This window comes from Periplaneta americana, chromosome 7 (genome assembly GCF_040183065.1).
Source record: "Periplaneta americana isolate PAMFEO1 chromosome 7, P.americana_PAMFEO1_priV1, whole genome shotgun sequence".
Classification (NCBI taxonomy): Eukaryota; Metazoa; Arthropoda; class Insecta; order Blattodea; family Blattidae; genus Periplaneta; species Periplaneta americana.
In genome coordinates, this window is record NC_091123.1 from 113849883 (window position 1) to 113863771 (window position 13889).

The 13889-nt window shown below is 34.9% G+C and overlaps 1 protein-coding gene and 1 non-coding gene across 2 annotated transcripts in view; both read left to right on the forward strand.

Moving 5' to 3' along the window:
• Positions 1 to 13889, forward strand: part of ATPsynO (ATP synthase subunit O, mitochondrial) — a 31431-nt gene that overhangs the window by 6112 nt on the left and 11430 nt on the right. Inside the window, exons 4-5 of the mRNA XM_069831190.1 lie at positions 3595 to 3727; positions 12826 to 12938. Of these exons, the coding sequence (XP_069687291.1) occupies positions 3595 to 3727; positions 12826 to 12938 (246 nt within the window). The remainder of the gene's footprint in view (positions 1 to 3594; positions 3728 to 12825; positions 12939 to 13889) is intronic.
• On the forward strand, positions 13022 to 13152 carry LOC138703849 (small nucleolar RNA SNORA14). Its single transcript, XR_011333279.1, has one exon. It is a non-coding gene; the product is annotated as a small nucleolar RNA SNORA14 (small nucleolar RNA).

Consider the following 13889-nt stretch of genomic DNA (forward strand, 5'->3'; position numbering starts at 1 on the left):
AATATGCAGACTTTGTCTAATTTTCTAATTAACCATGCACTTAATTACAAAATGTATAATAGGTTTTTTATTTATTTTAACCATATTCTATTGTCCTCTTAAGTCTGCACAATTGTATCACTTGCACCCTATATACAGGGTGATTCATGAGGATTTACCGTCACTTACGGAGCTTATTTCAGAAGACATTTTGAGCAAAAAAGTCATATAAACATTTGTCCTAATCTCAATATTTTCAGAATTACAATAATTTGAAATAGTTAGTAAATTATCTCTTTTCTTTAGTTTTAAAGGTAAAAAATAATATTACAAATGGAGAATGAACTATTCAGAAGTGTCACTTCTTTAATTAGCTAGTGTTCTGAAGCTAAAAATGTGTTGTTAATTACTTTGTACAGATTTTGTTTTTCAATTTTTAACTAAAAATGACATCATTCTTACGCACTTACCACAAAAATTGTTACAAATCATACAACTTCAGGAATTTGATTCTTTACAGTTTAATTATGCATCCTTATGTACAGTCTTATAGAATTTACAAGAGTGGCATGATTTGTTACAATTGTTATGATAAATGCGTAAGAAAATGTAATTTTGTAGTTAAAAATCTATAAAAGAATTCTGTACATAGCAACTATGGAATTAACAACACATTTTTAGTTTCAGAATACTAGCTAATTAAAGAAACAATACTCCTGAATAGTTCATTCTTTATCTGTAATATTCTTTTACCCTTAAAACTCAAGAATAATGGTATTTTACAAACAACTTCAAATTAGTGTAATTCTGAAAATATTGAGATGAGGACAAATGTTTATATGACATTTTTTGCTGAGAATGTCTTCGGAAATAAGCTTCATAAGGGACGGTAAATCCTCGTGAATCACTCTGTATACACGGAATGACTGAAATGAATGTTAGTGTTGATGCAATCATGGCTGTACATAAGAAGGATTAAATGGGCAGCTTTAAGTAGTGTGTTACTCTAATTTTCTGATTGATGAATATGTAGCACTTTAGAAAACTTCATACATATTACATTAATAATGTGTATGATAACTATGAGTGCAAAATTATGTTTGTGAATTCCAAAGTGGTTGATTATATCTTAACAATCACTATTTCACCTCACATACATTTATTTTGATCAATTTGCTATTCTTAATATTCTGCAAATACAGTTTAATGAGGACATGAAATACAGTGTAATAGAAATGTGTAATTTGGATGTATTTACTATAGAGATATGAAGTGTAATACTTTAGATAGTTCTGTGTATTGTGTTACATATTTTGATTCAAAAGGTTTTGTACTGGGAGAGTGTGCACAGGGATCCAATTATGAAAACTTTTGATTAGAAATCTGCTTCTAAAACCGAAATACAATAATTACTCTTTACTATGTTGATTTCTTTGTCACCAGTTTATAGTTAAGAAGATAAACCTATGTAGTCTGTTCATTGATAGAGGAATTTCTTTTAGAAAGTTTTCATATCTTTTTCCAAGAGATATGACAGCTCTTTGACCTTTAATTATGCATTTCATTTATTAGGTTAATCATTTATGGTCCAATTGGAGAGGTGTTTATAGCACAGATGTTGTTTAGTCAACTGTCTGAAGACAGGTTTGAACCTCATAAATGACACCAAAAGGCGTTACTTATGAGGTAACTAAGCCAGGAGATAATGAGATAGTGTGGCCAGTTCCTTTCCGTCTTGTAGTACAGTATTGTGCCATATTTATGTGAGTCGTCCAGAAAGTAATTTTCCCTGAGACCGTTTACAGAAAAAAAAAACAATTTCATGGAAAGATTCATTGGAACAGATACAGTAATTATTGTTGAGCTGTTTTTCAACACATTCCCTATCAGAATTGTGACATTTGTCATGCTGTGAGATCAACTTTTTCTTATTCCTGTGTTATAGAAGTCTTCTGCCTGGGATTGGAACCAGTGTGTGACAGCTGTCTGCACACCTCTTTTGATCTCACGGTGTGACAAATATCTCAATTATTCCAGTGGAGAATATGTTTAAAAATAGCTCAACAATTGCTGTATCTGTTCAAATAAATCTTTACATGAAATTATCTTTTCTTTCTGAAACAGTCCCGAGAAACTTACTTTCTGGACGCGTCTCTTATAAGTTAACCAAGAAACGAGTAGACCTTGCTTTGAGAACACTGTATGTGTGTGTGTAAATGACACCAAGTAATGTTACATGCTTTCCAAAGACTGATTCTGTCAATACTGTACACATAAAATCTTGCAATATATATAACTGCCCTTGCAGTGTATGTATTGCACTGCTGAGTGTATGTTTCTGGCTGACTTTACCGTTTGTTCCAAAACAAGCTACATCTATTTTTTTTCTGATTCACTTATACAGTACAGTGAAAGTAAGTGTGCATACATCGATGATTGACTTACAACAAGTTGTAATAAGCTGTGATAGGTCCGGTTTCTTCAACCTTTGTTAAAATGCACCTAACATAGCGTTAATTAACTGTAAGTTAAAAGTATGAATTTCTGTTAAAAATATTGCGTTTCTTCAACTTTACTTTTCACATTTTAACATTGTTTGTTAACTCTCTATTAGGACCAGAGATTCTAGAGTTTAACTATAACCAAGTATAGGCTCAATTTTGTTTTCTGAACTCTGACAATTGCGATTTTCGCCTGTTTCCGTTTCCATTGTTTGATTCTCTTAGGTTTGATTTCTGCTTTCCGTCTGTATCACAGTAGCGTGGTGTGGTGTACTGGTATTGCTATTGTGAAATGAAAGACCCGGAAACAAAAAGAAATCGTGGGACTAATTTCTCTTTGTTCGAGAGAAGCCTTCTGCTGGAAATAATTTCGTAGTATAAACCAATTAATGAGAATAAACAAACAAACGGATCTAAGTTGAAAGCGAAAAGTGAGACTTGGCAGAAAATATCGTATACCTTTGTATGAACTTCTGTTCTGTCAAATCACAGAAATCATCCCCTCTGTTTATATATTCATGGATATCATTTTCTAAATAATCACGATATAAAAGTTCAGCATCTAAAGCACCAGCCATATTGGATACTTCTATGCTAACTGAGAATTAAATGATTTACATGCATGAAATTGGGCAGTTAAATTAACATAGGTTTTAACAGCCTGTTAGTACTAACAATAGTTGAAGAAATGCTTCAACTGTTAAGTTTACAGTTAAAATGGAATAATACATTGTTATAATTTAAATCGGGCCATAATCTATTGAAAACCTTTCTGTATTCCCTTGCAGACTTTATCAAGAGTCGTCAACATTTATAGAATTGAGCAGTATAAATTATATTCAAGGTTTATATGAATATTGTAATGTACATTATTCTTTAAATGCATAGTAAACATTCTCTTAATATGAAATTGTATTCCATTTGATTTATTTTTACAACTCTTTGTATTATTGATTCAATTTGTGTTCGAAGTTGAAGATGGGTCTTCTTTGCATATTCAAAATCATTTCAGGGGTATATTTAAAATTTGTCTAGAAATATGTAAATTTATTTTGGTTGATTATTGATTCTTTTAATTTCTGAAGTTAATGATATAGACCTAAAATTGTTCCAGGGCACACTAAAAACTGATGTAAAACTTCGTGAGTTTATTGAGAATCCAACCTTGAAGAGACAGCTGAAGGTTGAGGGTTTGAAGCAAGTAGCTTCCAAATTTCCTTTGTCTCCTGCATCTTCAAATCTCTTAGGTAAGTGTAAGCTAAGATGTCTTCATCTTCAGTAAACTGGTGGTGTTTTCATATTCATATTTATTATCATACAGCTTTCAGGTACTGGTTTCCCTCACATTTCTGCATATGGTCCACCACTATTTTTGAGTACATTAAATCATATATCCTGATATATATATATATATATATATATATATATATATATATATATAAAGTTAAACCCTATTTGTCTATTTCTTCCTCTATCCCTTCTGATGTACAGTAATTTTCAACTCTTCACCTTCTTTATCTTCCCTCAGTCCCATTCCCGAATACTATGCAATACTGTCTACTTACTCTTGTTTACAAACATTCTCCATCTCTACTACTCTTGTCATCTTTCATTACTATTATTCCTGATTTTTTGTTTACACCGGGGACAGCTTCAGTGACATCACTGCAGAAGAGCCCACACACAGCAGAATTGTTCGTTGCACTACAAACTGATAACGTTGACCACTTGGTTTCACTGATCCAGCTGCGCTCTCACAATACAATAACTTCCGTTCAGAAAATTTTTTGCAGATGAATGGTACCGTACCTGCTAGTGCGGGAGGAGGGGGTGGTTGGACCGCTTAAAAGTAACGGTCTCCAAGCTTCTAGTAGATGTTCTGTCCCTGGTGTATCTTAAAACCTTTTTATCTCTGACTAGTATTCATTAATTTTTTCCACTTTCTCATGTACATCACCGTATTATATTATTTGTCTCATTTATTGTTCTAATGTTTGTAATATTTGCTTACTATTGTTCAATTCACTAATCATTTTATCGAATAACTTTTACGGTTCACTTTCACTATTTGCACTCACTTTCTACCTCCTCCACTTCCCATATTCTTCCTTTCTCTATTACATGAAATCCTCAATATTATTTACTTACTTTTTCTAACTCCTATTAACCTTACTACCTTCATTGTTTTCCTTCTCACTGTTTTAGTCTATTAATCTTTTCCTTAACACTTTACTGCTTATTCTTCTATCTTATTCTCAGTTCCACCATTGATCTAATCCTCACATTTTTGACTGCATCTAATACCTCAAACTAAGTCAGATTTCTCCTCTGGTTCACTTATTACATTTCACACGTCTTTCTTTGCACTTCCTTGTTTCTTTAACTAGCATATATCGCGCTGAACTTTTCTACAAGTTTCCTCTAGCTTTTCGCACTTCTTTATATCCTATCAATATCTTCCACAGTAGCTGGACTTGAATCATCTCCACTCTCCTTCTCTGTTATATTCTCGACTTCTTCTCTGCATCGCACTCCCTTTCATATCTTTCACTCGGACTTGCATTTGCAAAGACTTCTTTCCTTACACTCTCCATATGCACCTTAGATGATTCTCCTATTATTCCCAACCCTGGATTCCCCTCCTTCTCGTTCCTTCTTCTTTCCACTATTACCCCCTCACTTGATTCATATCCATCAGTAGCTCTCCCTTCTTCACTAGACAAATTCATCATACACAGATTAAACCTTTCTTTCTCCTATCATTTACATACTTCTTTGCTGCTGTATCCTTTATGCCACTCTTTTTTTTGAAGTGTGCTTCCCTTTGTCTGCTAGACTAGATGGCAGTTCGGAAGGCTGTCGGCTCCTACATGCGCCGTAGCATTTCTGATATGTGACTTCACAAGCTTGTACAGTAGAACCAATCAGAATCAGTCTGTAACAAGTGCTTCCAGAGTTCGTTTGTTCATGTGTGAGTGTTTCAATACATTGAATAAGTAAAACTAACATTTACTGTGTGTGTATAAGATAAATAAATGGAAGAAGAACTGTGAAAAGACAAGTATTGCACAGACAGGCGTGGAAAATATTGTTTAAGGTGTATATAATTATTTTAAAAACGTTGATGAGCAGAATGCTGCCGGCCATCTTGATGCTGGCTGCAACGTTGCCAACGTGCAAGAAACAACTGCAGCAGCATGTGGTGTGGGATTGAGAACTGTGCAAAGAATATTGTTAGTGAAGGAAATAGGGTTTGTTTGGTGTCATGCTTACAGTAATCAACGGCTAAGATCATTATTGTCTTTTGATAATTTAAATTCTCTCCTGCGCTATTTGTATTGCACGTGCTCGTGAAGTACGACGTGCTAATGTTGTACGCTGCCTTGCTCTATCTGTCTCTCTCGACACAAACGCTAGCAGACTACCGCCTTCCCAATTGCCGTCGACTCTAGCTTGGTAAAATTTTGTTTGGTGTTCCGGTTTTTGCTTCCTGGTTCAATGTCTTCTTTCTGCATGTGTTGCCTTCTTGCTCTGACTCCTGATTCATTATTTTTCGTACCATGCTTCCCATCATGTTCGGATTCTAATAGCTGTTTCGTCCCTTGACTCGGTATTAAACCAAACCATTGCTTTTCCAACATTTCTTGACTTTCCATATTGTGTTTTGCGAAATGTTTATTCTCTTTAGTTTGTATCTTGCACATCCACTGGTCCACTACATATTTTACATTAACTCCAATGTTGTCTCTTGAAGTCAGTTGCTCTGTTTGCTTGAGTTCATTTTCCTCTTCTGCTTTTGACTTCTGTGTTTGTCAGTCTGCCTCAGATGTTTCTCTGCCAGTTATTTAATCCAAATTCCGGATGATTTACGTTCTCCTCACAAAACTCTTAAAGTCATAGTAGCTCCCTTTGACTTTGTTTGTCTTCGTATATCTTAGAAAAATGTCCCTTATTTCTAGCTGCTTTCATGAATGGTATCAGTGATTTACATCAGTTCCTTGTTTCATAGTTTACATCTTTTTCAACACTTATCTGCCATATTAGAATAGTAGAATAAGAATATTAACTAGTAATTGTTGATAGTTCTGAATAATTGTGTTTATTTACTGTAGGAATAGATATTGATACACGAGCATATTTTACATCAGCTACAATTATTGCAGTACCAACAGGAATTAAAATTTTTAGTTGACTAGCCACTATTCTTATTTTCGTTTTTCTTAATTTTCTTGAATTCCTTAAGATTATTTCTCTTGTTCTCATACTTGCGAATGTTATTAAAATAACTCTGAATCTTCCTTTCCCAATTCTGTAAGTCTGTCCAATATGCCTACTTTTACATCGATACCAAAAATCTTATCACACACGTTACACACAGTCTCACATGTATCCATTTCGTACTCATGATTCTCTTCTTCCACCCCGAAGAATATAAAATTTTTCTTTCTTTGCTTATCTTCCTAATATTTAATTTTCTCTTTCATTTGATCATTATCCCATATCAGATATTCAATCTTCACACTGATGTCTTCTATTTTACACTTCCAGCTTTCTGATGTTATATCCACTTGTTTCTTCGAGTTTCCTGTACTATTCTGCATTAGTAATCCTCCACTCCTTACTTCACTTCTCCCCTTCTTTACCACTCACTCATAGGTCCCCACTTCTTCAGCACACGTCCATATTTGACAAATACTTGCTGATGATTGAAACTGATGTTCTACAAAACGAACTTCGGCTAAAGAGAGAAAATTTTATGTACTATATCTAAAATCTACAGAAATGACGAAAACATCTGTGCAACCAAATCATAACATGTTAAGACAACTGAAAGATAATGTATTATTGGAAAGATCGAGCCTTCAAGATGATCACTATATCGAGCATAATTGCTGTGAGTAGTATAGTGTGACAAACATTACTTTGATCAAGACTGCACTTCTGTCAGAAAAACAAAACTATAGTATATAATTGAAGGGTTCAGAGTCATAGCAGGCCAAGCGCCATTTATTAAAAACAGAGAAAGCAAGGGTTAAAGTTAAGTAAATACCATAATTTAATGAAGATTGACAAATCATTTAATTTTAATGTGCATACTTTATCGTACTTGCTATATGTTTCGTTAAATTATGGTAATCACTTAATTTTAAACTCTTGTTTTCTCCGTTTTTGTTAATCGGCACTTGGTCCACTATGGCTCTGAACCCTTCAATTACTCTATTAGGGAATTAAATATTTTGTGATCATATATATTTAAGTATGATTGATAATAATAGCATGGATAAAAGATCTGTGTCTATAGTCTGCACATTCAATGGTACTAGTATTGAATCTATTTTCATTCAACTATCTGATATGAACACATTCCTGATGTAATATCTGGCTTGGGTTTTGAGTATGTAGCAAGAACTGTATTGTAAGCACTGTTAGCCTGCTGAATGCACCCTTTATTTCTATGTGCCACATGCAAATACAAACTGTGAATGCTTCTTATCGTACAGTAATGTTTTGTCTGATAAAAGTCATCATTTGTCAACAGAAAATATCGATCTATTTCTTTTTTTATGAAGCATATTTTGAAAACTAAGGTATTTATTGTGCTATTGAGGCTCTATATTTTGAAAACGCCGAAAAAATTCAATTAAATAAACACTATTTTCCCGTTGAAAATCCCATTTTCAGCACTTCTAACTCTATAAAAAAAATTCCAATCTCTAATAATTATATATAAAATACACATGCACAGGCATGCATGGGTATATACGAGGTGTGTTTGAAAAGTTCGTGGCCTGATATATAGATGGTATTGAAAATGTGTCAACAGTGCTGCCATTTTGAAGTTAGTGCGCAGAACAAAAATGGAAAATATCAAGCTTCGTGCTGTCATTAACTATTTCTTTAAAAAAAAAAAAAAAAAAAAAAAGGGAATGAGTCCAACAGAAATTAAAGTAGACATGGATACTACACTAGGGGAATCTGTTCCAGTGTTTTCGACTGTGAAAAAATGGGCAGCACTATTTAAAAATTGTTGAGAGTGTGAAAGACTACCCCCGCAGTGGATGTCCAGTAACAGCAACAAGTGAAAGAAAAAATCCATGACATGGTGTTGAATGACCATCGACTGAAAATGCGGGAAATTAGCAAAGTTATGTATTTCTCAGCTGAATGGCTGTGCCACATCTTAGTCAATGTCTTGGGCATGTAAGGTGGGTTCTGTGTTTGTTAACACCGGAAAAAAAAAAGCATGTCTCATGTCAAATTTCGAGGAATTGTCTGGCTCAATTCGATAAAAACACGCCCAATTTTTTGAGGTGATTTTTGACCACTGATGAAACCTGGATCCACTACTACATACCAGAGACGAAACAGTAGTCAGAACAATGGAAGCACAGTGATTCTCCACCTCTAAAGAAAGCAGACGCTGTTTAATTGGCTGGGAAATCATGGTCTCCATATTATGGGGTCTAAGGGGATAATCATTATTGTCTACCAAAGGGGTGAACAATAATGAATGTCTAGCAAAGGGAGAACAATAACAGGAGAATATTATTCAGATCTCCTGTAGCAACTGAAAGGGAAAATTCCCGAGAAGAGGCTGGGTATGGTCAAGAAGGAAATGGTCTTTCATCATGACAATGCACCTGCTTACACATCTGCAATCGCAGTTCTTAAACAACACGAAGTACAGTTCCAATTGTTGCTGTATCCTCCCTTTCCCCCCACTCACCAGATCTTGCACTCTGATTCTGAGGGTGGATTATGTTGAGAATTAAATATTGTTTCAGAATAATCCTTGTTTAATTTTTATGTCAGGCTGTGAACTTTTCAAACAACTCTCATACATAGAGATGATGTTTTTAAAATAATTTGGGTAAAGCTTGAAAGGATGTTCTACATTCTCGAAGAGTAACATAATAGCTGTGTCGGAAAATTTCACCTTTCATAGTTTTCTCCATAAAATGATTGACTGATAATTAATATAACTTCTCTATCACTCCTTATATAATTTTTATAGCAATTTCATTTTGTCTTCCCAATCGAATCAGACTGCAGATCAAAGACGATAATAGGACATACAGTCCCTAGCTTTATGTCCGTCCCACAGGAAAGAGTACTTTGGATTTTTTCATTCCAAAAATTAATTTCTTCTTGGTAAGTTTTGACCTTTGCTTCCCAAACCAACCACGGTAACCATTATACCACCGAGGTTTACTTAAATGTCATAAATAAATACAGAATATAACAAACTTACTTCAGTATGTGGATATTTAGTAGTGAATTATATAAAATATTCTACAGTGTATGTGTTAGTAGAAGACTTGAAGTAAATAAGGCTCTGAGTGGCATATTTGTGAAAATTGTGTTTTTACTGGAATAATAAAATAATGTGTTTCTAGTCCTGTAACATAAATAAAAATTAAAGTCCAGACTCTTTCCTTTATCATTTTATTAGGTGTTCATGGATAGTGGGACATGTTGCCTATGTGCCAATGACTTCAACATATGAGCCATTCAGAGCAGTAAGTCAAAATTGGGTAATGAGGTTTAAAGTAAAAATTCTGTAAAATACACGCAAAGTAGCAATTAATATGTCCTTCGTGCTATCCACTGACTACTAATAGTTTAAATAAATTGAATATTAATTGCTACTTTGTGCTGTATTTTACAGAATGTTTACTTCAACCGTCATTATCCATTCTGCTCTGAATGGCTCATATGTTCTGACTCATTTTCCTCGGAAGATTGAAAATCGTACTTAGATCTTAGGCCTATTTCAAGTAGTCAATAATGAACTGAATCTATTTAGAGACTTGTTAAGAAAGTTTTGTATTGGAATATGCAGTTGAACTTTGTTATAGCAACCATGGTTAGTGTCACACATCTGTAGCAACAGTCATTAAGAAGTACAGTTTTATCTGTATTAAATAAAATTGATTTGCTATTTTTATAGCAACACATTTTTAATAACCAACTTGTTTATATAAATATTCAGCAACAATGTCAATTCTTTTAAAAATCTATGTTCTACCTACACAGACTATCATTGAGAGGCATTCACAGGTAGCCAGTAATGTCATCAATGACCAATACTGTTTTCAGTTTCTGTGATTAAAGTATTTTATGGGCCAACAACTGAAATTCTAAGAAAAGGAATTGGAGAGAGAAGTAGGATAACTCTTTCTTCTGTCATGCCAACATTTTACTAACAGTAGCAGGCCAAGTTGTGTACCGTAATGTAATCCAGATATCCAGTTGAGACTGTAACTTGAAACATTCAGTTTGCAAACAAATGTTACATATAATACAATGGAGCAAGAGCAAAGAAAAGTATTAAGTGTGGAAGATGAAGTTAATGTTATAAAACAAATCGAGATTGGGAAAAAGAAAGCAGATGTGTGCCATGAATTTGATTTGGTTAAAGAAGAAGAGAGAATGATTTACAGATGCAGTATTTTGCAAAATGGAAGCAGAAAAATTACCAGTTTCTTTATTTACATTCATAATTGCGACTATTGTATTTTAATTACTTTACATTATAATATTTTGATTGTATTGCATTATTTTCCCTTGCAGTGGCTGAGTGATCAGACCTTCAGCCTGTCACACAGGTGGTCAGGGTTCAAGTCTGATAATGAAAAATTCATAGTGACACTTTTGGCGAACAAGATTATAGTTGGAGTTTTTCTCAGGGTTCTCCTGTTTCCCCATATTAGACATCTACACCATTCTATCATTTCATAGCATTCCCCGAATTTCGGCTGGTAATGAATGGAGGAGGCTGGCCTAAGGAGAGTGGGATTGCCTGTTCGAAACTTGGGTATACAGAAAATTAATGGGTTTGGGAATGGGCCTAGCTTGAGAGTTAGCACAATAGATCTTTAAAGGCTACAGTACTGGGTCATAATGTCCCTGCTCCTGAAATTTCATTCCATTTCAGTACAGTATTTTTATTTTTCGAAATTATAAAAAGACAGGAATGGTTTAAAGCATTTAAGAAAAAAAGTTGTACTGTAGAGCTACATAAAATGGTAAAATCGTAATACAGCGAACGCTAAGCTCTGCCACAACCCCTTTCCACTTTTCCCCTACAAGCTCCAACACACTCTAGCGGGAAAGAGTGGAAATAGGGTTTAGGGTGGGGGTGACATTAGCGGAGGAAAGTGGAACAAAAAGAATAATTGCGGCATCTAGGAAGCAAAACAGGAACTTCGTCCTGCCACCCTCTGTCCCTCTCTCTCCAGCCTCTCTTTCTCTGTTCCTTGCTTCATGTCTCTCTCCTTTTTTTTTTTTCTTATGACTTCGCAGTGGGTAGGATTCGATCCGGGTATTTCCCTAACGAAACGCTCGCACGCTTTTTGGTCACGCTTTAGACCTCTCGGCTACCGAGACTAGTTGGTGGTAGAAGGGAAAATGAATCTATTTATGTTCAAGGGAACTGCTGTAACGTATTGCAGAAATACGATTGGTGCAAGGATTCATAGCGGGAGACAATGATGGAACGGTGCGGGGGACAATGACCTGAATAGCATGGGCAGAAAGTGGTGGGCTTGTGAATTTAGCTTGGTAGGGGTTGACTGCAGGGGTGGCATAAGTGTTAACGCATGCTGGTAAAGCTTCATTGTGTCTGTGTCCAGCTTAGTGTACAGACGGAACCACGTGTCATGATGAGCCATACCGAAGAAGTGTACTTCTTCCTCAAATTGTGCAGGAGAATTTGAAAGCGGTTACTATAAGGTACTGTGAGGAGCATGGATTATAGCAGACAAGGCTCTGGTGACTATTGTGTTACTTTGAGGACAGTGCAAAGTTAACAAGTGAGTGTTGTTTTATGAAAAACCCACATTACATGTGGCTGTTGTCTAATGCGCCCTAATTTGTGCCCATTTGGTTGTGATGTGTTGTTGTCTAATGCGTAATTTGGTTGTATTGTGTATTAGTACGTGTTAGTTCGAGGAAAAAACGTATTGTGTTGTAAAATATGAAATACGTGCGAGGCGGTAGGCAGTGATCCACTGAAGCGGGACAGGTAGTAGAGAGAGAGAGAGCAGGCGAGCGAAGTGGTGAGGGTGGGGATAACTTCCCCTACTGGCGTTTGCTGTTTCACGACTTATCCTTTAAAATAGAAATCATATTATAGTGCTGTACAAAATACGTAATATTGTGAACATATTCTTCTTCTTTGAATTGTATTTACTGTATTAATTCTTTTTATGGAGACTCTTTTATTGCATTTTAGTCCTGTTGATGACGCTATAGCCAAGTTCAGCTGTACTTAATTTTTACCATACTTCAGTAATTCATTACTGTTTAAATTATATTAATGTAACCAATTATTTTTTCAAAGTGCTCCTGGCTGAAAATGGGCGACTGAAGAATTTGGAAGGAATAATCAATTCTTTTGGGACTATTATGGCTGCCTATCGTGGTGAAGTGCCTTGTGAAGTAACAACAGCCAAGGTTTGTAATGCAGGTTTTCAATAAATTTCTTTACCAAATTGTAAATCATTGCTTTAGAAGGCTCTGGCAAATCATTTATGTATTGGCACTCTAGAAAACCCCATACATATGTGAATGGTGTGTATGATAAATATGAGTGCAAAATTAAACCAGTGAATTCCAAAGTGGTTGTTCATATTATTTACAACCACTATTTCACCTCACTGACATACATAATTGGCTAATGATTGACTAATGCCCACCTCGTTGGAACTCTTCTTTTGTCACCTTGCATTTCAGTAACAAGCTGTTCAATCTTTATTAGTTAAACTCTGTGTTGTAATATACGGTTTCTGTCCATTGTAGGGTTAGATTCTTTGCAGAGTATATTCTGAAGAAAGATATACTGTATAATCAGATAATCACAAATACCACCTGCAAGACTGGCACCCTAAATTTCCAATGACAAAGTTCGGAACAATGTACATATGAGACTATGATATGAAAGGTTTGACTAAGACCCACACCCACTTTTCAAAAGCAATATCTTTACAAAAAAAAAAGTGCGGAAAGTATCTGGGATTGTATGGTATTTTCAGTCTGTAAGTGTGCTGCATGCCCTGTGTATAATCATAAGCAGTGGTGCCAGCGATTTCAATGTGAGGGAGGACATTCAAATGGTCATAACATTCAAGATTCTGCTGCTGTTGTGGGGTTTGATTCAAAATGCCAACAAAACGCAAACGCATAGTGTTATCATTGAAAGATAAAGTGAGGATTATCGAGCAGTTGAATAAAGATGTTTTCATTGAAACAGCACAAATGTTTGGTATTGGAACATTTACTATTTCAGATATAAAGAAATACAGTTCTTTATTGTAAACTTTATATCTGTCCTTGACTCTCAGGGTAGCAGTTCATCAAGAAAAATGACGACAGCCAAACATAATGAACTTGACACCACAGTTTACA